This window comes from Crocodylus porosus, unplaced genomic scaffold (genome assembly GCF_001723895.1).
Source record: "Crocodylus porosus isolate Cpor-Errol unplaced genomic scaffold, CroPor_comp1, whole genome shotgun sequence".
Classification (NCBI taxonomy): Eukaryota; Metazoa; Chordata; order Crocodylia; family Crocodylidae; genus Crocodylus; species Crocodylus porosus.
This window is the reverse complement of record NW_017728917.1, coordinates 13,466,332-13,493,836: the sequence shown is the minus strand read 5'-3', so window position 1 is coordinate 13,493,836 and position 27,505 is coordinate 13,466,332. Positions and strand designations below refer to the sequence as shown.

The 27,505-nt window shown below is 45.4% G+C and overlaps 1 protein-coding gene across 1 annotated transcript in view; it reads left to right on the top strand.

The window, feature by feature from the left end:
- Positions 1 to 27,505, top strand: part of PTPRG (protein tyrosine phosphatase, receptor type G) — a 350,734-nt gene that overhangs the window by 128,300 nt on the left and 194,929 nt on the right. Inside the window, exons 3-4 of the mRNA XM_019536996.1 lie at positions 13,961 to 14,140; positions 20,502 to 20,650. Of these exons, the coding sequence (XP_019392541.1) occupies positions 13,961 to 14,140; positions 20,502 to 20,650 (329 nt within the window). The remainder of the gene's footprint in view (positions 1 to 13,960; positions 14,141 to 20,501; positions 20,651 to 27,505) is intronic.

Below are 27,505 nucleotides of genomic sequence, written 5' to 3'. Positions count from 1 at the left end.
TGCGTTTCAAGTTATGCTCACAGATAACCGCTTGCAAGGTTGAGGCCTGTAGGTAAATTGCATATCTTTGCGTAAGGAGGTCTTGGTGTCAATCAGAAGGCAGACTGTACAGCATTTGGAGCTTAAAATATCAAATTACCTCTCATTTGAAATAAAAGCAGATAAGTCCTGTTGTCTGCATCTCCAGACACCGATAAAGTCAATAATTCTGCATTCAAGTGAGTCTCTTGTCTGCTTAGCTTTTCGTCCTTTTACTTCTCTGCTGTATGGATCTTGTGTCTCTCCTAGTTATGTCACACCTTTGTGTGCCGCTTGAGTCAGACTTGGGCTTTCATCCTTTTGCCATTTGTCCCCCCAACTATCTTGTTGTTGGGTTCGGGGCTTTTTGATGGCGCTGATTCCACAGGCAGTTCCCATAAGCACAGTCAGTATGGCGTATGTTAACAAACCTCTCCGTATTGCATCAGAAAGAGCCGCACTTTTCCTAAGGAGTGCTTTGTTACGAAGTTTGTTTGACTGAAAATGTGTTGCATGCTTAACTACCTGCTGGTGAATTTTTCTATGCCAAGTAATGTGTCAGAAGCTAGTGGGGCATAGTAAGTTAATTACTTGTGTGCACACTGTGAAGCAAAAGCAAACAGCAAGGCACCAGTGATACGAAGAATGAGACTTCATTTCAGTCACCAGAGATTGTGTTGTTAATGAATCCGCTCAATCAGCAGGGAATTGGTAATGTAGATAAGACCAGGTATGGCTGTGTACTGATATGAAGATTAGTCCCTCAACCAAAACATTGTTTTTAGCGAGGGTTTGCTAATATTAAATAGTTTTTCAAAAGCACTGGTGAGATGAAATGACAGCCTGAATAATTATGGCTGTCTTGAAAAGACATGATGATGATGATCTTTTAATGTGCTCGGCAAACACTATATAAATCCAATATCTTACAGATTTCACAGCTAACTGATACACTATAGATTTCAATTTATAGCTGGGCTTCAATTCAGGCTGCCATGATGCCGCTGTGATTAAACAGCACAGGAGTGGTGTGTTCGGGGATAACTGGCTCTTACACGCTGGGCCAATTGGGGCTGAGAGCCTGTGGCGTTGCCCAGCTGTGCCCTCGGAGGCCGGTACACAAAGACGGTCCATCCTGTTAGCGGAGGAGATCGCTGGTCCTCGGAGCAGCCGGCCTCGTGCCTTAATGCAGCTGTGCTTGGAAGGGATGGAGCTGGGGGAGTCTTCTGCTTGCTCGCGCCTGCATCTGTCTCAGCCTTGCTGAGGCCCTCCTGGGCAGCGGTCCCAAGGATGGAGTGTCTCATCGCTTAGGAATTAAAGCATGTCTCCCTGTGCTAGGGAAATTGGTCCATGCACTCACACACGTGTGCACACACCCCCAGGTTGCTTCCCCAAGGGGATATGCAGCTGCTCTCCCCCTTCCTTGCTCAGCAGCACCCATGCCTGCCAGCTGCTGCATTGCAGAGGAGGTAAGAGATGCCTGGAGAGCCGGACTGATGCCGCGCTGAGCCGAGGGGAGTGTTAGCAATGGGCTCCCTGCCCCAGGCAGCCCGGGAGATGCTGGAAGTCAAGGACCAGTTACATCTCCAAGACCTGCTGCCCCAGCACAGGCTGCCCCAGCAGGCTACCTCCAGACCAGGCAGCTGCGGGTGTTACCCATGTGCAGCTCGCTCCAGCTGTTCCTCTTCTTTGTCTGGCTGGTTGAATCTCAGACAGTGCCTTGCATGTAGTTGCTGCTTAGCGTGTGCGTTGCATCGGTGGCACAAGGGAGACTGCTGAGAATTATTGATCCTGGCTCCTGGACTTACTTGAAGTAACAGATTGAGTCCTCAGGCTAAGACGACCGGTCCCTATTGCCTTAGGGAAGCGCGTTGCTGCAGTCTCGCGAAAGCCAGTAGAGTTTCTTCAGATTTATTCAAGTGTTTCTGAGAGGTTTCTTTAATCCGAAGCGTTCAAAACCAGGACGTCACCTAAAAAAAACAGCAGAAAGACCCAAGCCTAGCCCTTATCCAAGTACCCATGCTATGATGTTGTCTCTGCCGTCTGCCCTGGATGGGCAAGATGCTTTGAGAGTGAACTTAAGAGAATGACCTACATTTACAAAGCTCTCTGCATCCTCAGGCCTCCCAAGTCACTTGGCTGCTTTATATTTGGAAACCACTTCACCCACCAAGAGCCTCAAACAAATTAATTAAAAGAGAGAAGGAGAAAGCTCTAGCTCAGTGTTAATTCAGGCACCGGGTCATGTGGATAGGTGTTCAGATCCAAAATAGTCACAGTGCCATACAAAGTAATACCGTTTTACTGTGACCTCATGCAGTAAGAAGGGCTTGATCTTTTTAGTTTTTCCTTTTCCCTCATTGGGTGATCCAGTGTATTGGTTAGTGATTGGATTTCAAAATGGTGCATTTAAAAATCAGTTTCCAATTAAGTTTTATCAAATACTACAGTGTCCTCCACATACATGCGTATTGGAGGAGTACATCATTTGCTTCACTGCATGACAGGAATACCAATCCCAATTTTTTGCCCATTGCTTGCATCGTCGTCGACATGAGTTATCTGCATAAACCACTCGGGTGCATAAGCCATTTAAGTGCATTGGAGCTCTTTGATCTTGCTGTCTGTTTTATAATGAAATTGTCATCTGTTTAATGGAAGGACTAATTAAACTGGCCAAGAGGGGTCAGTATCAAGGCAACTGGTAACAGCATAAGGTGTTTCGAGAAACAAGGTAAGGTGCCTTGGGGAGGTGTGAAAAGCTGTAACGTACCGTTCTTTATTGGCTTCTGGCACGTGCATGCCCTGGGCGAGAGGGTGGATTTTCCTTTTCCAAAGCCATGCCTTAAGCAGAGAGCATTGCAATGCTATTATTGATACTGCTGGCAGGGTGGAGCAGGGCCCTCCTGTGGTCTGCGCTGCATGCATAGTCTTATGCCCCAAACAGCTCAGTTTGTCCACGTGACAAGAGGACACGCACCTGGGAAGGGGAGTTTGCCCCGGGGATTAATTTGTATCAGGCTTTCTTGCACTTCGCCACAGCTTGGAGGAACAAACACCTTCCCTCCCAGCTTGATTATGCTGAGAGCCTTTGTTCCCTCAGGCTTTTTAATGACCCCAGCTGCACTCTACTGGTAGCTGCTGCTTTTTTTCTTTTTTTAAAGTGTGTATGTGGAGGGGGGGACCTATCTATCTATCTATCTATCTATCGAGAGAGAGAGATTCAAATTGGAAAAAAAATGACTAGTGATCTTGGATACCAACCTTGAGACACCTTAGAGGAGTTTGAGAGGACGTTCAGTGCCCCTTCCAGGACTCCAGACCCTTTGGAGGTGTCTTACTTTGGGCATCCAGAAGTAATAGCCCCTCCAAAAAAACACAACCCCAAACCCCCAAACTTCTGAACATTTAAGCTATTTGAAGTGACGTTTGGAAAATATTAGGTGTGAAACCAGGGATCAGCATTGCTGTTTTTTACATCGGATACTGCTGTAGCCACATCTGCTAGTGATATCAAACTAAAGAAATCCTGAAATTACCTGAGGTGGATCTCTTGCTATTTATTGTCTTATTATTTATTCTAACTCCTGCTGCTGTTCCATTAATGGGGGCACTCTGGGCTGAATGCTAATGACAGGTAAGACCAGGGAGTATTAAGCATCATTAAGTAAAAGTTGGCAATCACATGTAAGTCATCCAGGGAACTATTAAACGTATGCACATCAGATAGAGACGGTTGTTGTTACAGGGATACCATTAAGTCCTAGGGTAAGCTAAAGTTGTTTTTGTTTAAAAACAAAAAAAAGCAAAACCCAAGATTGCAGCCAAACTGATGTTTGTCAAAACGCGGTTATTCAGGGTGCCATGGGCCTTGCCCAGTATTTAGCGAGGAGGCCGCAGTAGAGAGTGTGAGCTTCTGCCGGTCCGATTAAGACCAGCGAGGGGTAGCTGAGAGCCCAAGGCAAGACAAACATTTAACAAGCAGCCGATTTTTGTCTTCCTTGCTCTTTTTTAAATCCCACCCTCTGCAGGGAGGCTTTTCTGCTTTTGTAAATTTTAAAGTTAAGAAGCCAAAGCAACAACTGAAAATCATTTTTTTTTTTCTAGCAGGTTTCCTTTGAAATCATGAGCATTTCCACTCCACTAGTGCCTTTGGAAAGGCTTTATTGATGTAACCCCTTCCTCCCTTCACTCCCTTTAGATATTGTTCTGTGCTCTCAGTGGATGTTTTATTAATCTGTATCCTGCAAAAATTCAATAAAATAAAAAGTTTTTCTCCAAAAAAAAGTTTTCTAGTGCTGGTTCCCAGAGGCAGGCCTCTGCGGAGGGAAGGGACTTGAACCAGCAAATTACAAGAAGTGGATGGGAATCAACTTCCGTGCTCCCTGTTCCCATAACCCAGCTTCTATTGGAAGTAATTAATTTACAGTGAGGTACCATTTGCATTAGCAGTTTCGTCTGCGAGATCAAGGCGGCTGAGGGCATGCATTAGAGATAATAGGATTTCAAATCAATGGTTCCAGTGCTTTAAAAAATAATTACAAATTTGGTTTTTCTTACGTGAGCTAACAAGCGATTGCACCCGAGGGCCGGGGGCCCGTGGTGGAACAATAGAGCTCTCTGCACTGAGACGGTGTTTTTCATCTTTATAGCACTGCACAAACATTATCCAACCCTTGCAAACTCTCCAGCCAGGCAGGAGCGCTCTCCGTCTCCTGGTGAAGGTGAAGGGTGTGAAGCAGAGCCTCTCTTTGCATGCGTGAGGAAGGGGTCGGAGGCAGGAGGAGGACATGGGAGTGCCTGGCATCTGTGCTGAAACTCTCTCATTTTTAAATCTGTTCTCTGCTCCTTCTTGTGAGCCAGCGGGCCTCGTTCAGCAGTCCACATTACCATCTAGCATGCCTTAGGGCACTGTTTCTTGGCCAAGCAGAAGTGCAAAGGGGTTCTGCCCACCATGAGCAGCGGTTCCCAGGGGGGCTTTTGGCTCACCTCGCAGCCCAGCCTCATACCCCGCCACCCCTCTCACCCCAAGGGCACCAGGCTGAGAGTCACCGGAGATCTCAGTTTCTCCCCTTCCTCCGCGGTCTGCTGGAAAACCCTCTTGGCTCACTGCTGGCCATCACAGGACCAGGTGTTCTTCGCACCAACACCTAGCTCCTGTGGCTTCGGCTATGAGGTGGCTGATCATCAGTCACAGGTGGCACTGACACCTGGGCCATCTCCCCTTTAGTGGACCAGCTGCCCTCCAAGGACCACATGAGCGTCGTGGTTTGGAAAGTCTCTGAAACCCAACACCTCCGCTCCCTTCCTGCTGGCTGCTCTTGGAACTGGAGACAGGATCACTGCTGTCATCAGGCTGGGATTCAAAAGGCCTGCTGCCCTCTTCTTCCAAGGCTATGTCCTTGAAGTCTGGCGAGGTCCAGTCTGCTCCCAGCACTGCCAGCGCTTTGTCTGTCCTTCCTCCCTGGCATCCCCTTGGTCCTTTTCTCCGATGGCATCCTTCCACGCTGCACCGGATACTGAGAGCAGCTGGCATAGGATGGTCTTCCAGGTCCTGGGGGCTTGCTCTTCATTCATGCATTCAGACAAGGTTCTTTGGGTGAATCTGGTATCTTTTACAGACCAGCTTAATAGTTGGACATTTTTTTCCAAATTTCATTCATTCATAACTGGACAAGGCAGTTACATAGAGGGGACAACTGGGAGGAGTTAGCCTGAAGCACTAGAAGTTCCCTTTGGAGTGGTTTTATTTAATTATTCATTTTTGAGCGGTTGTCTTGTGTTTTCAGACAGTAAGCTGCTTGGGGCAGAGCCTGCCTGCTATTCTGTTCTCTGCAGCACCTGCACCAGAGCCCTCACCTGCCTGGGGTTTGGAGGCCCTTCAGAGGCAGCAGTGATGGTGCTCATAGAAAATTAGGTGTGGAAGGGACTTTCAGAGTGCACCCCCCTGCTCAAAGCTGGAATCATCCCCAGCTAAATCGGCCCACCCAAGGCTTTGTCTAGCCAGGTTTTAAAGACCTCCAAAGACATTTTACTTAACTGCTTTACTTTTGTCCAAGTTAATGTACACTGTCCTCATATAAATTAATCTTTGCATTTTCCCTTTGCTCTATAAGTAATCACCTCGTTCATTAAATGCAGCTCCGGGGGTGGGCCATTTTAAAAAGGCCATGGAGACAGACGGTGATGAATTGCAGGAGATGTCAGATATTTGTGTTAAAAATGCAGCAAATTATGAAAAATAGGGGATATAAATTTCTAGAGTCCCAGTCACTTGCTACCAGTAGGCACAGTCCATGCCATAAGTCACGCTTCGGCTCAGTATGTTCTGCGTAATAACTGTGTTGACGCTGCTGTGCTGCATGGTGCACCCCAGAACGTTTTTTGACAGCTTATTGCAAATGACAGTCCCCTAATTTTTTTTATATATATAAATAAAATATGTGTGTGTGTGTGTACACACGTGTGTGTATATAGGCCATCTAGCTAAACTGAGTGCCATTTTGGTTTTTTGTAGTTTTAAATTACTTAAATACTGAACCTCAAAATGATTTTAGAAAAAGCTAGGTTTAGTAATCACATTTATTCCACTTTATTACAATCTTTCTGCCATAAGAACCTGCCCTGCCCTGTTGTCTACCATTCATTTGAACTGTTGGCAGGTAGAGGAATGCTGTGGGAGCATCTTACAGAGTTCAGGGGAACTTCGTACTACATTTTCAAGAACAAATGCAAAATGTGTTAATCGCGTGTCTAAAATATGTAATATAAAATCTGTAATAAGAATACAGAGGAAGAGAAAACAACATTAGCAAACTTTCTGCCATGGGTAATTGTCAGATAATTTAAAGTTCATTTAATTTGTAACTAATTAAAGAATACAACAATAGTAATTGTCTGCACCTGTAACTAAGGATATATAAGTTCTAGAATAATGTGCATCAATCTGGCTTCCAGTTTAAAAGTTTTGAGTTGCACAAAAAGAGCATTCATTTAGGTATTTAAGTGTAGTGTAAAGCTTTTGTTTTTGAAACGTCTGGGCTTATGCATCTAAAAATGGTGGAAGCAGGATCACGGAAATTTAATATTTTTTTTAGGTAAGCCTTGATTATTTTTTAAAGAACCGTCGAGATGTTTCCCTAGGTCTGTTGGAATAAAAATGTAAAGGGGGAGGAGGGTCACTACACTTTTTTTTATAAATGCTGTTTTCTGAAAATTAATCAATCTGACCCATTTCTATCTGAACAACTCTACAGCCAGTTTCCTAAAGGGAAGGACCACGGTAGAGCTCTGTGCCCACCACTGCTCTTTCAAATCCCTTTCCTCAGATGTTGTCCTTGTGAGAGCAGTTTTCTTCTCCGAAAGCCCGTCCGCGGCGGCTGGCCGCTCGTACACCCGCGGCTCTGCGCGGCGCGCTCGGGCTTACGAGACGGTGCTTCTCACCTGCCTGGGCCTCTGCGCACGGCTCTCCGGGATCTTGCTCTTGCTACGAGGCCTCTCATTTTTCAAGCTGTAATTGGAATTTTCTGCAAGCATGAGCGTCTCATGTTAAACAGAGTGATGACAGAGAATAATAAAATGAAAAGCCCGTTTCCCTCAGGGTAGGAAATCCTGGAATCTTTGTGAACTCTGTCTACTGGCCCGGTTTCCCTGTCTCTTTGAGTTTGATATGTTATCCTTTTCAGAGCAAGGCAGCATCATTTCAACAATCCCACCCCCTCTCTAATGATTCAGACAACTCAGCTGTTTTCTTCAGGGATGGAAAGGCCTCTGAAAAATGCTACTGATTGTACTGAGGCTTCGTGAGATTTTTGTGCCTTTACCCTTCCAGCCTCATGGCAAATGACTCAGCAAAGGATCATTCAAATCGTCCTTTCTTGCCTTCTGTCTAAACACGGCCTTCGTGATTCAATCCGACAGGCTCCCTCTGTTCTTCCTTCCAAGGGAGGGACCTGGGGAGGGTTTCGGACCGGCTGGCTGGGTCCGGAGGTGCATGCCGTGAGTGAGCGTGTGCCCTAGTGCAGGGGTGGCCAACCCGTGGCAGGTGGGCCACATATACCATGGGCAGCCTCCACGCACGGCACGTGGTAGATCATGGAAGGGAGGAGGGAATGCAGTAGCATATAGGGCCGGGAGCAGAAAGCAGAGCAGCAGATCAGGCAGGGGAAGGGATTGGAGCGGCGTGGGGTAATTTAATAGAATCATAGAAAAGGAGGGTGGGAAGGGACCTCGGGAGGTCACATCTAGTCCAACCCCCTGCTCAGAGCAGGACCAGCCCCACCTACATCATCCCAGCCAGGCCTTTAAAAACCTCTGAGGATGGAGAGTCCACCACCTCTCTCAGTAACCCATTTCTATGCTTCAACACCCTCCTAACGAGAGAGATTTTTTCCTAATATACTTAAACCTCTCTTGTTGCAACTTGAAACCAATTTGCAGCACCCCTGCCAAAAAGGTTGGCCCCCCACTCACTGCCTCAGCATAACTCATTCAATTAGCACTTGTTTTTTGTGCCCTTTGTTCACTTTCAGCACGTGGCTTGGACACTTCAGCCCTTGTAGACTGTGATGATGTCAGGTTCCTTTTTCAGCTGGGGGAACAATTTCTGCAGAGTGTGTAGACAGCAAGGGAAAGGATGCTAAAGAAGGGATGGAAGATGCACGTCTTCACCCGCCACCAGATTGTCCATTTTTTAACAGTTTTGTTGATGTCTGCCATAGGCAGCTGCCTTTCTCCTAGGTTATCATTCCTGGCTTGCACCATCACTAGTCCCCTTTTACTAACTGCTGTCAAAAATTGGCCCTTTGTGGTCCAGAGTGAGGCAGCTCATGCAAATGCCTAAGCAAACTGAAATTTAGAGACACAAATGCTGCATTTTCAACTTTCTTCCCCGAGCTTGCTCTTGAATAGTGAATGTACATCAAATCCTTTGCAAAATGAAGAGCATTATGTAAAGACCTGTATGAAATACAGCACTTTTTATATAAAAGCAACTAAATTGGTAATTGGAAAATTAATTGAAACAAGGGAAAGAGTACAAATGTGGCTTTAAAAAGTTATATTTTTAAACAATAGCTTGTGAAGGAAAAATAAATACATTTGAATGAGTAAAAATTTCACAAACATTTTTATATCAGCTTTAATTAGATTTTGGCTGAATTCATTATTTTAATGGTTTTTCATTAGTGAAGCATAGGCATTTTTTGGGATGTACGGTAGCAAGAAGAAAAACAAGGTAATTTTGGATTCTATTTAAAGAACAGCTTATGTATTAACAAGCCATTAATAAAAATACTGCAGTAATTGACAGAAAATTTTAGCGTAAGAAAAGATTTTAGAACGCTGGTTGAATAAGGAATATTTTCTCACCCTGAAGAAAATGTGGTTGTTTGTTATGGAAACCAGCTAGGAGTGAGAGGTGGTTTCCGCTGTGCATGCGTCAGAGAAGCTTTGACTCTTGCATGTAGCTTAAGGCATCTGAAATCTTATGGACAGAGAAGAGGGGTACGCCGCTGAGATCATTGACTGCAGCTCTGATCCCGCTTCGCGACAATCAGTAGCAGTTTTGCCATTAATTTCAGTAAGAGCAAGAGCAAGTCCGTAGAGAGCAATCATCCACAATTAGCTTCTGAGGTTGCTGGGCCACGGAAGATCTATGAACCTCCATCGCCCTGCAAACGCCGTGGCTGTGAGAGCAGAGCGTTCAACTGCGAACGTGGCCTCTCGGCCGGGGGTGGATATCTGAGGGTCTGGAGTTCCTGGGCTTGCTGCGGGTGGCCAGGGTCAGCGTCCAGGTACACCCGCGCTTCCTGATCCCGTTCTCGCTCTGCCCCACTCCTGACTGGCAGGGGAGCAGTGCAGCAAGGCGTGCCGTTTTTCTGGTGCAACGATACGCACCCTTGTTTTGCTGCACATCGCTCATTGGACTTGTCTTCATCATCTTAGGTGAGGAATCATTCAGGGTAGGCTGGGAACTCCTCAAAGCGGAGACCGTCCTTCTTCAGTTTTGGGATTGTGCTTAGGCCAGAGTGAGCTAACGTTAATAAATAATGATACTAAAGGTCACCACTACAGGTCCGTAATATTTCTCTCTGCAGATATTCCATCTGGCATGAGAGCTCAAGGACAGGCATGTTTGACATTTATCATAATTCACATGTGGTCCTGCACTTTTCAGTGGAGCCTTGCATTATTCATCAATAGACGGGGACCTTAAGTTTGTCTGGGTTTGAAAACCACGTCAGCCATTCAAAGCTCAATTCAGATCATCCCAAACTTCACCAGATTAAAGCCATGATGCTTTGCTCCTGCTGAAATGAAATGCAAATCGTTTTATGTTACTCTATTTCAGATGTGTAAATGTCACACACAAGATGTAGGGATTTTATACTAGGTTTAAGTTAAATGCAGTCTTTATTTAGTGTCATGTTTTTATTTAAAAGCATTTATTTAAAGTTCTAAAAAACAAAGAATTCGATATAGCAGGACAGGTGCAACTGCAAATGATTAATGATATAATTCTCAGTACTTTATAAAATGTCTAAGACTGAAGAGATTTATACAGTGCAGAATGGCAATGGTGTTTTGATGTAGGGAATAGGTAATCAATACCTGCAAGCTTAGAAAAAGTGTTCTATTTCCTCCACTAATTATATAGGTTTTTTGCAAGGCAAGGGTGTCTGGAGCATGAGACACTTAGAAGAAGAATTAATTTGAAATCTGTAGTGGAAGATCAGTTTCAATTAAAACTGCACTTGAATGTACATGGAAAAAAAGCAAGCAGTTAGGCTTAAACCTTCTCATGGTTACCAGCAAATAAATGAATCCCATGCAGCTCTTCTTGATTACATTTTTATAGGCATTTAGCTAAATTTTTCTGGGCATGAAATATTATTTATCTTCCTTGATTCTCAAACTCTAAAATGAAAATATGAGGCTTTCCTCCCCTCCCCACAGCATTTTTCTTGTTTTAAACTGCTCCCTGAAAACAATACGGGCTTGGAGATGTGTTTATATATTAGCACAGCTATCCTGCGCACCTGCTGAGGACCGGGTCCTACATTGCTAGCTAGCTACAACTGCAAACGTAATAGTGGGAGTTTACATGCCAGAAGTTTTGAAAGAAAATTTATGCAAATTCCTCCCTTTAAACATCTATATCTGTATATCTATATACATCTCATGCTGATTCTACATAGCAGGTCATGAACTTCTAAACCAAAGCTTAGCTTTATGACAGTAATATACAGTGTCAGGACCTGTTGCCAAAGCACCTGTAGTAAGTTGTAGTTTTGAACTCCCGTGAGCGTGTTATTGCATCGGCATTTTTAAATGATTCAGGGCTAGTCTGGAAGTATTTTATACGTACTGTCACATGCAGATCCTTCAGCACTTCCATAGGTAAATCTTGGATTCAGATTTAAAGAGAACTTCTAGCTGTATGGGAGGGGATTACCAAAGCAGTGCTGATAGGGTCAGGTGTCCAAGATCAGCCAAGTGACTTTAAAGCCTGGTTTCAGAAATGACATGGAGAGGTAGTTGGGGTCTTAGTCTTAAGTCAGGTAGGTGGCAACTTAGAAACTAACTGGTTCAGAGGCATGAGCTTTTATAGGCCACCATCTGCTTCATCAGATGCTATCCATGGCACGGGGGGAAGGTGACGCATGGTCTCAAAGTGCTTCGGTCATGTTCGAAAACGGGACTGGGGGAACCTGAAGTGCTCAGAAGTTTTTCATGTGTTGTGCATTATTACACATTTGGTATTTTTTATGTCAGGTTAACAAGCTGTTTTCACTTCAGATGGGTCCACAATTCACAGTTCTGATCTTCAGAAAGCACGTCACTGGCCCATTTTCAGAAAGGAGCTGATCCTGAAGCCCCTCTTCAAACAAATTTCCCATTGACTCTACTGGGAGACTCGAACAATAGCAGAAGGTGATAGCTGGCAGGCTTGCTACTTCTCTTCGAGGCTGGACCTTTTAAAATGTAAGAGATTAGCAAGTGTCACAGCCTAAAAGCAAGGTTGCATTTAAACGCTCATCTAAATTGACCCCAAATTTACCAAAAACAATTACTAAATTGTGGGGAAAGTCTGTATATAAACAAAGATCTTCTGTTTTCCTGGAATAGCATTTAATAACTCCATTTTCTTTAGTGATAGTACATTGGGAATTAAACTGGCCTTTGCTAATAATATGCGTAGAATCAAGAGCTACATCAGATTTAAGTCTAGATTAGGCAGATGTCACAGATGATTTTTAAAGGACTTTTTAATTTTCCCTGATTGCCATCAACACATGAAGCTTTTCGTCCAGTTTAAGTTGTAGCATTTGTGCGCGATGATTAATGGAGTATGAAACCTAGGGATCATCCTGCGTTAGACCAGGCCAGAGGAGGCAGGAGGATGTCCGTATAGCCAGACTGGGTAGCACCAGTGAGCAACCATCACCATCGCTGGAGTAAAATGGTACTTTCTTGAGTATCTGTGATTTGCTTGTTTACATCACTTGCTCATTTGGAAGGATAAAAAATGCATGTAGGGAGGCCAGGCTGCAGTGTGCAGTCCACTGGTTCATGCCGCGTTTGCCCTGTATGTGGTACGTGTGACGCATACGTGTGATACATTTGTGTATGCACACGCACACCTTCAGGGATGTTGTTGTGGGGGGAACTCACTAATTTATCAGGATGCGTTAGCATGCATCAGATTCACTCTGTCCCTCCAGTTTTACCCCTCCGAAACCATTCATGTTGTGCGTGCATCTTATCCGCATCCTGCCTGGAGTAGTTTGAAATCCTGGGCGACCAGCTTCTTCCCTCACTCCTGCTGGCCTAGCTTAACATGCCCAGTGTGAGGCTGAAGCCCGAAGAACCTAGAATCAGCATCATCTTCATGCCGCTGCTTTTTTGAAATGTTTACAAGTCCGTAAAAGCATCACTGTGAGCGAACGGTTGTGGTCTTGAGTGGGTCCAGAGGATTCCTTGTAGCTTCTCGGTTTTTTTGCCAGCTTCTGAGCATGCATACGATTTAGCAGTGAATGCTCATTACCTGCTGGGAGGAAGACAGTTGCACAAACAGACTTGCGTTGCTCTTCTGAACTTTAAACGCTGCTCTGTGGAAACAAAAGTGTGCTGGGGGAGGGAGCGTGACAGGGAAGTGTCGGCGCCTGGCACTCTTTCCACTCTTGGCTAGCAATCACATAAACGTGGAGTGCTGTTGCTCCATGTGTTTATGCAAAACACTGCTGATCTGTCTGTGGAGCATCACACAGCTCCTATTCATCTTCTTTTGGGAGAGTGATTTAAACCAACTGAGAAATAACATGTGAATAAAATTTGGGTAGTAAAGGGAAAGAAAAGCTAGAGAAAGGAGAAGCAGGAGGAGCAAGTGATAATATTTTCCTCCATGCTTTTTCTCTTGACTTGCATATAGCAGATTTATTCACATTTAATTTCTCAGTTGACTAAGTCCTCTTTCCCTATGCCTGCCTACGTAAGGAAGTTAAAAAAAAAAATAGAGGCAATTAATTAATTAAACAAGCTGTCACACAATCTAGAGTCAAGGGGTTATTTGTGTGCTAATTACCTAGTGCGTACAGGTAAACCAGGCAGTCTCCTACAGCAAGTTGGATATTCCTGTAGCACTGCGCTAACTCATAACTCGGTCGAGGAGGGGTTGGCGTATTGTTGATCATTTTATAGAGCAACAACTTAAAATAATGCCATTCTTCCTCACAGCTAGAAGCAAAGTTCGAGTAGTACGTGAAGCTAATAGATTTCAATCTTTTCACAGGTTTACGTGTCTTAACCTTTTTCAAGTCCCGGAAATGTAGCAGCTGTATAGTTACTGTGGGAACTGAAATGCTTGATCGCCTTGCTTAAGATTAGTCTGTTGGCCATTGACTCATCAGGGCATTAACTTGTTGGTCTTTCTTTTGAACAGGTACATATGGTCCTGAGCACTGGGTTACTTCAAGTGTGCATTGTGCAGGTAACCAGCAGTCTCCAATAGACATTGTGGACCACGAGGCAAAAGTTGGAGATGAGTATCAAGAATTACAGCTCGATGGCTTTGACAACGAGTCTTCTAACAAGACGTGGATGAAAAACACTGGGAAAACTGGTACGTTCTGCCCCACTGGTCTCCGGAGGCCTGTTTGCAATCCATTAAAAACTCAAGCCATGAGGTGTAAACCATCCTCCTCTCCCACAAGCACCCACTTGCCCTGTTTAGCTTTAACCTGAGACCTTCCCAGGTAAAGCAGCTGGGTGTTTCTCTTTGCATTCCTTGTAAAGCTAATGCTGCACATCAGTTATTAGCAGTTTGCTGAGTTCCTCCTCAATATAAAATCATTTTCTTAGCAACTAATTGTGCATCACAATAAAGGTTCGTGTGAGACTTTCAAGATGCATTCTTTAACTATTGGCTGTGAAAGGCTAGTCTCCAGTGAAATATGTCCCAGTGCAGTGATGCCCTTCTGGATTTAAAAAAAAGGCAGAGATGTAGAAGGATCTCAAGCAGAAAGGGCGGTAGCTGTGCAAAGTAGCGGTGGTTTTATTAATGCACCGTCGATATCATTACTATATTGAGCGCCACGCTGAAATTAACTCTCTTTGGGTCTATTTGTTCTAGCACTTTGATAAAAGAACCATCTGAAAACATTGCTTATTTTTTACCAAAACAGTTCAGCAAAAGGTCAAGGCTGATGTATAAGCAAAATTGCATGCGTTTGATTACACTCTAATACAGAAATAGTAAAAAGTGGAAATCATAAGAAGAGCCTTTTCAATTGCAAGGTCAAGAACTTTCAGGTAATTGAATTAAATCTCTAATTATGTTTTATTTAGGGGGATCTATTTTTATATCTTTATTAATATTCAGCTTCTGTCTCTGAGGTGCTTTGTACAACATTTCTCACCTCACCACAGCTCCTTCATGTACGCCGAGCACCCTGCTGTGTACATGGAGAATACTTTTTTGGCCTACAGTGGGCTTTGGATAGGGATCTAAGAGATCAGCCACAGATCTTGTAACTGCCTTAATGAATTAAAAATCAAGCACATACATCTTGGGAATTTCCAGAGAGAACAGATGACTCGGTTTTTGAGAGGGTGCCATTCTGGACTGTATGAAGCCTGGGGACCATTTTTAGTCCTGTTACAGACTTCCTGTGTGATCCCGACAAGGTCCCTTATGGTATGTCTGTACCATCTCCTAGCTGAATGCAGACCCACACCCTCTTGCACCTACACAACCTGCAAACCAGCTCGCAAAATAAGCTGCATAGATGGCTTTAGGGCCGTAGGGCATCCCTGAGGCACATGCGCTTTGTGTCTCAGGTTGCCAGCTGTACAATGGGAAGAATAGGATTGCCTCGACTGCTTGTGGCATCTGGATAAATGTGTTCAAAATTGCCAAGTGCTCAGATTCAAAGTAAATATGATCCTTGGATAGGCACGTTAGATCACTGTAAGAATTACTGTCTGTGAGAAGGAGACCAGCAAAAGCACTGGGGGAAAAGTCCTGGAAAGCAAGAGGCTGGATATGGAACAGCTGTGCTGTGTTGACCCCATAGCTGCAGCTGGTCATTTTGGTACCGTATATTCTGTTTGCATTTTTGATGGCTGCTCATGTCGGGTACTTTGCAAATGCTCTTCTCGGTGCCATTTTGAGCAAGAGAGCATCTTCTGACACTCAGCTGTCTGCCTACCTCCTGCCTCCTAAATCACTGCTCTTCTATAATTGAGAAAGGGGGAAAATGGAGAAAATATAGTTTCCATCTTAAAAAAAAACAAAAACCAAGGGTTGTTATTCTGTCATTCGGGATATGGATCCTTTTCAGTTATTAGGAAAATAAATCAACGCTAGTCATGGTGTGTGTTTTCCTTGCTAGAATTGTTGGTATCTGCTTTAATACTCACTCAAAGAAGTGCTAGATGCTTCCCTTTGTAGGAAAAAAGTTCTTGAAGTCTACAAAAGTTTACGGCTTCCACAATCTGTGCAAGTTGCATGGAAATAATGGCAGGAATGGGTGTAACTAGTGACACCAAGGTTATAAGCCAAATGCTACATTCCCTGCTGCAGAAGATCCTGATTGCGGCCTCGCTGCCCAGGGGTGTTAGCAGGCCGCGGTCCACAGGAATGCACTGGGAGCTTTTCCAAGTGTCTTGAGGTTGGAAATGAAGGCCGTGCCTTCTCTCACATCTGCCGAGTGCTTTTGATACTGCTACCCTGTTCAAAGAGTTCATGGTCGGGGGTGGATTTTTTCCCGACAGGTTCATGCCTCTCTCAACGACGGTAACTGGTTGCCAGGTTTTTTTACCCAAACTGCTTCTGCTCTGCTCTCTGTTTTAAGCTGTTATGCTGAGCTTGTGCACGAGCGGTCTGAGCATCTATAACTGCTCCCCGGCCCTCCACCTTTCCCTGGATTTTGACCTTTTTGCAGGTATGAATTTTGAGTTGGACATTGATAGAGTAGCAAACCACATCAGATGTTCTGGCTTGTGGGCAGAACACGGGGGCAGGTTTTGTAGTAAATTACTCTGCTTTTTTGGCAGAAGAGTCTCCGGAGCAGATGGCCCCGTGAGACCTTTCTACTACAGACTGACAGACTCAATAAACTAAACGTCTATTTAAGCAATGATGACGGATGGGGAGGGCATTTCTTAGCAGTTAATAACTGGTTGGAGGAGATGCAGGTCCAAGGGAAAGCCAGGGGCCTTTAACCTAGACACTCATTAACTTCCAGGAAATCCCTGACTCGGATGTTGTTATTACCGATAAACTACTAATTTAAAATTGAGTGAGATAGAGAAATTAATTACTTTTTTATGCACTGAAAAGTTAAAAGTTGAAATGAAGGTTGCTACCATGGCTGTATTAGCTTTCCGGCACTACTAGGCTCTTCACAGGTAAAGACCATCTTATGCTAGTGTGTCCCTGGAGCGCTTTGTAGGAAAGACGTGCTGGTAAACCATCTTTCTGGACTCTCAACACGCAGAATAAGAGTCAACATCTCCCCTGCCGAGGCCGCCCCACTAGCTGTGTATCCAAGATAGCTTTGCTGGTTGTTCTCTTGCTCCCTGTATTCCTTCCTTTGGTCTCCCTGAACCTTGCAACTCTCATGTTTCCTTCCTGTGGCCGTTTTGTTGGGATTGCACCAAGCGATCTCCTGCTATCCCTGTAAGAGAAGGTGTCTAATGGGTAGGGGTCAGCTCAGGGCTTTGCAAGCTTAATGCTCAGTTGCTTTCTGGTCCAAAATCTAAGCGTCGCGCTCGGCAGAACCAAGATGTAACTTTTGCTGGGTTGATTCTCCCCCATGCTCTGTGGCTAAATCATCACGTATCCAGAGGTTGAACAGTGAAGTGCGTGGGTATTACCATGCTAGGTAATATTAGAAATTTCATGGGGGGCGGAAAAAACACCCGATGGCAGTAGCAGAATGCAGCTGAGGCAGGAAGATGGCAGGGGTGTTTCGGATGACACTGTGTAGTAGGAGATACTGTAAAATGAACAATTACGTGAACATTTCAGATTGTACATCCTCCTAATTATCCTTTTAATTATTCATCTAAAACAAGTAAAATGACCCCTGACAGAGCCATAAATGATTTAGGTCCTATCAAATATTTATAAAATGCGACTCAGTCCCCACGGTACATTGCAACAGATGCACACAAATCTGTTTTCCTGTATTCATCATCTTGTGCCTTTTTTTTACCTATGGAATTTATAACTGATCGAGCGCAGGCTGCAGTATTTAAAATACTACCAGACTCATTGAGAATTTTTTTAAGGAAAGGAGGAGGAAATGGTGCTTGGTAGCAAGGCAGATTGCTGCTGGCCAAATGGAGCCTCTTTACACACAAACTCCCCTGTGAGTACAAGTGGTGCCTGAGAGCTGGATTTGCCCACCTCTGCCTGGCAGGCCCCCGGCTCAGTGGAAGGAGGGTGCCAGAACAACGGGAAGTGGCAGTAAAACGAAGCTCCTCCGTGCCAGGGTGCAACATAGAGCAGCTCAATGGTCGCTCTAAATTGCAGCCGAGCTGGAGCGGATCTTCAGGACTGGAGGGCCGTTGCTAGCTCCCTTGCTCCTCGTCTGGGCAGAGCTGTGGTGCTGCAGAGGCTGGCCCGTGCTTTTATCCATGACTCCTTCCTTCAGTGAGGAACGGCTTCTGTGTCCCCACGAACGTATTTGCTTCTCAGCACCGAATAAAAACCTTTTCCTTCCCTGCTCTCTGTACCATTTGAGTTCCTCTTCCCGTTGGACGGCGTACTTCCAGAATGCCTTCGAATTCCAGCTGGGCATACTTTTTGCTAAAACTTTTTACTATGAGATCCTAACCAAAGTAGATGAAAGTAGATCCCAACCTGCTTCCTCCTAGAAGAATCGGTTAGGTACAGGATTATTCTGTCCCCTCCTATTTTTAAGCAGAGTTTTATGATGGGGGAGGAAGAAGGGATTGACTAAGACACCGTCTTGGTTCCCGTACTGAGCAACATGGGAGAGCGTGGGAAGGAGTGATGGCAGTCGTGGTCAGGCTGCAAGCTGGGATGTGGCAGACCCGAGGTCACTTCCCAGTTCAGCCGTGAACTTCCTCTGCTCACCTTGGGCAGGCTTTTTAAAAGTGCTGTTCCCCAGCTGTACAGTCGGACTGAGTTTTCCTGTTTCTCGCTCTTGACTGCTCAGGTTGCAGGTTTTCTGGGTGGGAGCTGGCTCTTGCAATGGAAGCCTGACTTCTGTGGCTGCCAGTCAGAAAGGATTCAATTATACCTTCATGGCAAGGAGACAAGCGACAAATATCAGCCACATTGCTTAGTGCTGTTCCTGTTAGTAAACGATAATGATAATATCAGCTTATGCCGTGCCTCTCGTCGCTGCATGGAAAGCCAGTGTCACCACCCGGTGGGAAAACTTCCAGCCCCTGGGGCAGAGGGCTTGACCCGGTGATTTTGCAAGGGCCCTTTCAGCCCTAATGTCTATGAAATCTGTGAAACCAGACTCTGAGACAGGAGTGGATTGGTTCAACAAATGCAGCGGTTGAACCGGGAGTCGAATTCAGTTCTCCCAAGCGCAGAGTTTTATCCAGCCTGCACGTGTGAAAGGGGCTCAGTACCAGGGACCCACACAGGCTAGGGCAAGGGGTGCTTTACAGGTCAGGGAGATGAGAATATGCAGAGGCCCAGCCGTCCTCGCCTGCATGAAATGGGAAGGATCGGGTGAGGCCTCCTTGGCGAGTCTGCCAGAGCAGTTTCTGTTTGTCCCCGCTGTGCGGCGCGGCAGCGTTTCGTGAGCCGGGGCCTGCAGCAGACTCCACCGGTTTGGGCTTTACGCCGCGGGAGCGCGTGACGTTGCAAAGAGCCCTTCTTGAATGAAGACGGATACGGTTCATGCCACGTGCCCTTCGCTGCTGCCACACAGACTCCCGGGTTTGATCTTGCACCCTAATGCGGCTACGTGCAGCTAAGGAGAGTACGCTGCCTGGATGGGGAGGGGAACTGCGAACAAGGTGGCCTGAAAGGGAGTCCTCCTACCCCCGGCTAGCAAAGCCCCTAAACTGCCATCTCCTCCAGCTGGCCCCTTCTGAAACGAGCTGGATCTCGTCAGGCGGCGGCGGCTCCCTCCACACCAGACTGGACCGCAGGACGTGGCTAGCTGCGAGTGCATCTGCCACCTATGCAATCCGCGGGGAAAAATGAGGACTTTCCCTTGCTCCTCTTTCTCTGCAAGGTGTCAGCTACTGCAGAGCTGTACTTAGTGACCCTGACCCCGCGTGGTTCCTGCGAATAGGTGGGAGGGAGCTCGTTTGTACAAGAGCCTTGCTTCCCTTCCAGTCTGAGCATTTCTGCTAGTCCCGAGTGCAGCCAGGTGTAGAGCCTTCCCGTGGCCCTTCCACGCCTGGGCCAGACCTTCCCAGCGCTGGTTAGGCAGGCACAGAGCTGGCTGACGTGGGGTGGTGGGCACTGTTGTATTTGCCTCCGGGCCTGTGCAAGTCAACGACTTCAGCCTCACATGTGGCAGGTACAAAATATAGTGGGAATATAAAGTAAAACTGCACACGTGTTGGCATTAGCAGATCCAGCAGAAATTAATGTTAGATTCACAAAGGCATCTTCAGTGTATTCACTCGTCTCACAGGTGCTGGTGGGCGTTGCCTACGGTTGAATAAAGGTAATAATTTAGCCATTGCTTGGCAAGCGAATGCATGGAAACTCCTCCTTGGCTGGCCTTTTTTATGACATTATCCTGTTGTTTCCATGGGATCTGATGTCCTGCGAATGCACAGGCATTGCTTGTATTTGTGCTGTTCTTCTAATGCAACTGTAATTCCAGGAAAATAAACTACTCCCCCCATTCAGATGAATGCAATATACTATATTAATACAATAAAATCACCTAATCTGATCAACGAGTCCCTCAGTAACCTTGAACAGAGTGGCACAAATGCACTAAGCCTCTCCTCCCTTTCTTTCTTGTGTGCAGTCGCTATCCTCCTGAAGGATGATTATTTCGTCAGTGGTGCCGGACTGCCAGGCAGATTCAAAGCAGAAAAAGTGGAGTTTCACTGGGGTCAGAGCAATGGATCAGCTGGCTCGGAGCACAGCATCAATGGCAAGAGATTCCCTGTCGAGGTAAGTGGAAGAGAAGTGCATTCCTGGTCTTGCAAAAAAAAAAAGAACGTGCTGCAGTAGTTTGTGTGGCATCTGAAACACCAACCTATTTCCTGTGGTTAATCTACTGCTTTTGTGACCTCTTGGTACTCTGATTATCATGCTTGTGCTGTCAAGATGTCATCCCCTCCTCCTCCTGATCCCTGCTTGAAACTCTCCTTTGCCGTGAGGTCTACAGCTAATTTCTGACAACAGTTAGGCAGGCGCAGTGCAGAGACCGTTGCCTGTCTTCCATGTTCTCCCACGGTTTTCTTACGCTCCCCGTCTCTGTCATAGTTGCCCGTTTTCTCCTGCCTTGTTCTTTAACGGTAAGCTTGGTGTGGCAGGAGCAGACTTGCTATTGTGCTGGGCACCATGGCTCGTGATTGCGACTCATAAGCACTACCAGTATTGTTGTGCCTGTGCCATTTCTTTTCCTTGCCACGAAATTTTGCTGATAGCTCTCAGCTTATGTAGTAGGGTCTGCATTGCAGATGAATAGCACAAAAGGGTGAATTGCTGTGAATCCTGTCCCTATGCTAAGCACTCAAGGGTAGAGAGGAAAGGCGGTTTTGGGAGCCTCTGGGTGCAGTTCTCAGGCTCTGCCACAGTTTATCTGGTACAACTTTGAGCAAGTCGCTTAGGGGAGATTTCCAAAAGTCTGAAGGGAGGTAGGGACTGAATTCGCATTCACACCTCTAAAGATCTCCCTTCCTACCTCAGTTTCTCATCTGTAGAATAACAGCTTTTCTGCCTTCCCAATGTATGTGTTTGTTGCAAGGCCTTTGAGGCAAGGATACTCTCTAACCATGTGTTTAGGCAGCACCTTGCACAATCCGGGCCTTGATGTCTCTGGGACATCTACCCTGATAATATCGTATTAGTTTCTGTGTTGACCCCTCTTTTACAGTTGGCAGTCCTGGGATGAGCAAAGGTGGGTTTTGTTTTATTTTATTTTATGTTTTTTACTGGACAAAGTATATGAGTAACATATCTAGAGTCAGCCTACTTCTCTTTTCAGGCCTTAGGATGTAGAGGCAGTGGACACTGAAAGGACTTACTGGATTTCCACTTCAGAAGCTCTTTCCTATCATGGGGGAGAAAAAAACCCAACCAAGTCCCTCTGTTTCAGAATTTAGGCCACTGCTTATTTTCTGAATATTACGGTGTTTCTGCTCTTTCCAAATAGCTTTCATTTTCAAATATTTAGCTTAGCCCCTGTCATTCCCTGCCCCCTTCTTTTTTCATCATAACCACATGGGTGTCTGGACACGGATGTCCTGATTCTAGTAGAGTTCACTCCCATGCTTGCTTCCTTCCTTTCTTGCTTCCAAGAGACCAGTTATAAAAACTTGGTCTGTCTTTTTGGGATGCAGATTCCTTTAGCAAGTACACTCTGCACACTTGAACCGCTTCACTGAAACTCCCGCCACATTGATTTTCAGGGGTGCTGTGGTTGCTCAGACACTTCCAAGTTTGGGTCCTTGCAGCTCAGACCTGCATACACATACTCATGCACCGGGGAGCAGGCCCCTCCGAGGTGCAACTACGTATGTATTTGCAGGATGGAGCCTTTAATTTGTAACACTAATTGCAGTTCAGCCTGTAAGTGCCTGCTGTAAGCTTAATTGACTGATGCTGGGAGCTGTGTGCCAGAAACATCGTGCTGCATGCGAGAGGTGGCATTTCTAGGAAAGCTATAAAAAGAAAAGAAAATAGCCCAGAACACAACAGTGATGGCCCCACTGAGCTGAGCCCAGGGGCACAGGTCAGGCATTTGTGGCGTACTCAGGTGCACTTTGTATTCCAGGTTTGGCACAACGCTAATGTCAAAGTGTTTGAAAGCAAATGTTCTCCGAACCTAATTGGGAAGCCAGATGTGGACTGTACGAAGTCCATTAGTTTCAAAGCACACCCCGTGGGAATGCAGATAAATCTGTTTCATCGCTCTGTAAACACGGAGTTTAGACGTGTATTCCTCTGCAAAACAAAATACTTGCTGTTAGTCTTTTTGCTGAAGAGGATGCACTGCTTGCAGGAACTAATTAGAAATGTCAGCTATAATACTGAGCCTTATTGTTTGACCATGTTGTTTGTTTTTTATTATTACAACTAATGTGTCAGATGGTAAGGCTGTCTATGTTAATTGGTTTCCTTCATTGAAGCCCATCTGGATCATATTTTTTTTGTGATTTATATGTTAAATTAGCGGATAAGATATATGAGAATGTCCTTTCACTTCATACTTTAAAAGCAAATCAGATCAAAGGCCCTTTATCTTCCCCTACTTTTATTTATACATAGCATAATTGTCATGCCTTTTCAAAACACAGCACACGCAACAATATTTTACATGGTTAGCATCACAATGCAAGCTCAACAGCTCATCTCTCTATTCGATGCTCTCTGCTGATGTTACAGCAATCCTTATCCAGGCACTGTGAGCTTGGCTGTATCCGAAGCCACTGTCCTTCTTGAGTGGCGGCTGTCCGCTGGACCTCGAGCCTCTGCCGACGGCCATGTGCTAATACCAGGACACTAATATTGGTTGGCACCGTGTCGCCTTGCCTCTCTCTGCTTCCTTTCCACATATTAGCGCCTGTGGCTGAGCTGGGTTATTAAGTAGTGCCGTGATGCTGAGGATTAAATCAGTACGATGAGAGTGGCACTAGCTCTCGTGAGGAGCATCCGGGCTCCATGCCTGCTTGCAGATTCTCCACTCGCACACGCACCTTTCCCCCGAAGTTGTTCGTGTGACATTCCCCCATTGTAATGAGTGGCTGACTCCCATTTTGTGCTGTTTTCATTCTGTTCAGTTGTAATGAGTTCATTTTTTTTTTTCCTTTCTAGCATCACAGTAGAATGAGTCTGTGCCCAAAAGCTGGAAGGCATTTAAACTATGAAGTGATAAAAATTAAAAAAGGAAAAGAAAAAAGCTTCCCCCAGGCCAGTATAGAACCCAGGTTCTCCTCATTAGAGCCAAGAGTAATAACAACAGCAGTTTCATCCCTAGCGCCTCGGCATTACTTAATAGACCTGTCTATGAAGAGGGTCGAACATGGGAGGCAGGCACAGGGTGGAAGCACACCGTTACCGCAGCTCGTAGGCAGCACCTCTGTTGCAGCACCACTGTGATTTTAAGTTGATTCCTATTCATTTTTATGCAAAATGCTGATTATTTCTGTGAAGAGCAGAAATCAGAAGAGTGATTTTAATCATGACTGTGTTAATTTGATGTGAGCTTCGGCTGTTTATGAGCTTTCTTTTTAATGGCTCTAATTGTCAGTTATAATGTGAACACCATTATACAGTAATATACAGTAATTTATTTAGTAAATGAGAATTTTATTCCAAGGACCGTACCGCTGCATGCCATGGAGACCTAATCCCTTTAAACTTACATGAGGAAACTCGTACTGTCTGGGCCAAATTTGTAACTGGGACTTCAACTTGGCTTCTAAGATTGCAGCTGCAATTCTGTGCACATCAGCTCCTAGGTTTGCATTTTAGGAGATCTGTTGCTGAGCAGCACAGAGCTCAAGGGGTGATGGAAGAGCTAGTCTCCCTCCCTGGGGATGAGCCTGATTCTCTGGAAAAATATTCCACCCTATGTCAACTGACCCGTTTCCCTAAAGGACCCTCGCAAACAATCATTTGCACAAGCAGTTCTTGCTCCTCGTGAAATCCAGTACCTAGGACATTCTTCAGGATCTCAGATGATCCTTTGTGTCACCGCTCAGCTGTCTTGAGCAGTTCCTGTTGCCAGTTGTACCAAGCGAGACCAACACTAGATGCCCAGATCTGTAGAGGGTTGCTCCTTGGCGAACACAATCCCTTTACCTTGGTGCAGCACATTGTGCTACCATATATCATGCACCAATACATTGGGAAGCATTATGTTCCTAATAAAAAAAAGAAAGCATGGAATTTTTTTTTTATGGCAAATGAATGAAATCCATCATCCATGTCTCTCTTTACCAGTAATATTAATGCCTTCTGCCATACCTGAGGTCATTTATCAAAAATGATTCTAAAGTCTTGGAGCCTCTCAGTGAAATGAGGGGAAGGGATGTCTCTTTTCGTACTTAACATTGGGTTCTGGCTCTGATTTCTGACTGTCATGTCTACTGCTAATATTGGGTCCGTAACGGTTTTGGGTGAACTTGTCCAGGGTTTGTAGGCTTTCTGCACTTGCCCAGAGAAGAGCATATTATGACATATTTTCTAGAGACCAGTGGGGTAGCTCCTAGGCTACTTCACCATGCTAAAGCTGCCTTGGTCGTTGAGCAGTTGTAATTTTGCTAAGGTTTTCTTTGCAGTGGGCTGTCAGCAGATGTGCAGATTTCTAGACGCAGGGAGCCAGCAGCAGTTTCATGTGCTCATATGTCACTTGGCAGTTGCTCTTCCAATTCTGTGTGTTCGTCAGGCAGGATGTAGAAGTCAGTAAAATGACAGCAGGACCCAAAAAAAAGGACCAGTGGGAATATATCACAGCAGGAGACTTCAGCTGGGCAAGGGAATTCCTCTGTAGCGGTTTCTCGGACGATGATCTTGTAGTCGTGGGCTGGTGCTTAGGGCTCCCGTTGTGTGTTGGTTGTGCAAAGCAGTTCTCGGGGACTTTCACCTGCTGGTTGCTGTCTCGCTCTGCATCTGCTTTGGCATTTCCAACTTCATCTTTCAGGCGAGGAAGAGATGGCTCAAGTATTGCCAAGCCCCATCTCATTCTTTTGGCAAACAAGATATTTACAGGCAGGCTTTTTTTTGTTAGCTCGAACCTACACTTCCCCCACGTTACCCCCCAGACCCAAGATGATGGAGAAAAGGTGCAACACCAGGAACTGCCGGCGACGCGGCACCCTTCCAGCCTCTCTGCTTCTCCCCCTCAGTCCTCCTCCGTTTATAATGGTATATTGGGCTTGTCATCACCAGGAATGCAGCGTGGCCTGGTTTCAAGGCATAATATTGAGTTTATTGAGCGTGTGATTGTCTGGGTTTCCCTGGCATTGCGATGCCACTCCCATGATCGGTGTGAGCAGAGCCTTTTGCAATCAATTGTTTTTTCTATTCTATAGTGGAGCTGATGCACTTTCCCCTTGCGATCACTGTTTGTGCTTCCCTTATAGTGACAGGGGAATTGCTTGAGTCATTAATTAAAGCCTTTATTGCAATAAAGGTTCCAGTTTAGTGCAGAATGCTTCCTCCTCTCATAGTGAAATATTTAATCTCCATCTGGCTGATCTTTTCTATGAATGTCCTGTGATAATTAAGAAAAAACATGAGAGGATGGCCTAAAATTAAAATGTGCTTGGTGGAGGTGTTAATGCATCATGGGACTGCTCGTGCTGAGACCAGGACAAAATTTAGGGAAGTATGAGTAGTCTGTTTTATGGTGTTATGCATTTGCTGCCTGGCAGACTCCAGCAATGCACAGTTGCTTACAGATGCACGCAGAGTTTCATTTCAAAGGAGCCATCCAGTGGCATGATACAGATACAGCTCCTTCAGGGTTTGCTGGGAATGTCCTGCTTGCCTGTTAGGATTTTCCCTAGCTTATTGAAAAGGTCTGAGTCAGAAGCACTACACTGCAATTACAGTATGTTAATGATGGGCTAAGACTTGTACATTCCCTCTTAACATAAATCCCTGATTTTCTCCATGATTAATTGGAGTCTGGAAGACTGGCAAGGAGGAGAAGGATCAGGTGGAGGTGAAAGTAAGAGATAAGAGGCTGACAGCCAACTCCTGTTGTAAAGGAGAGTTATTTTGAATAGGCAAAAAATCAATACAGAGGTTGGAGAATTTGACAGAGTTATAAAAGCTGTTTTAATGGAAGGTGGCAGATTCAGTGGGACTCTTGCTTGATGCTCTGGAGCTAGAAAACTGGAATGGGAAAATCTTGCTTGCAGTGTTAGGGGGACTTTGCTCGGTCCCTGTGTCAGGCTATGTATATTAATAGTACAGCATCAAGGATAATTAAAAAAAATGGCAGACTATTTTGGTAGGTCCAGCAGCTTGCCGGCGTTCTCCGTCTTCATGTTCTGGAATAATGAATCTAAAAGGAAATGCTGGGGAGAAAAGGCATCCTTCCTGTCTTCTTCCCTACCCTAATGCTAAGGACAAAGCCTGCACGTAAGGTCCCAAGAGGCAGGTCAGGAGGACATCTCTGCTCTCCTTGCTCTTTCTGGTTGGAATTTCACCAGCGAAGTTCAGAACGAGCAGCTGGTAATTTAGACCTCCACATTTAAAATAAAAACGGCCGGCGGAGGGGAGGGAGTTTTCTTAGAGAGAGACCTAAGCGCAGCTGTGCTGAGCTTGCCTTCCAGTTTGCCAGTCAGGACATTCCTGTGGCTTGCAGCAGTTGTCCAGTGCGGGCGGGCGTTTGGCTGCATGCCGTATGCAGGGCATTTGCAATGGTCACGGCATCGTTGGTCGTCATGGTCAGAGGTTATAGGTGCGGACCTTATATAGCCGGTACATTGCAGTGAGGTCAGGTCGTGTGTAAGGGTTAAAAACATCTGGTATTTAGTTATCACTTGGCATTGCTCCTTTCCAATAGATAGGTATGAGGTAGAAATTCAAATAGTCCAGCTGTGGTACTCTATCCTCTTCAAATGTAATGGCGCTTGGTTATTGCTCTGAGAGGGCCACTAGCAATACCAGAGACCGATAGCTTTTGGCAGTTCAAGGAAAGCAGGGCACTATTATATGAATAAACTGGTGTATGCTTGTTATGTGAAAAGCTTAGCATGGTGAATAGGTGGTTCTGGAGGCTTTATGTCTGGTATTTCCCATGGAAACAGCCCTATTAGGGCTTTCAACCGGGTAGATTTAAATCCA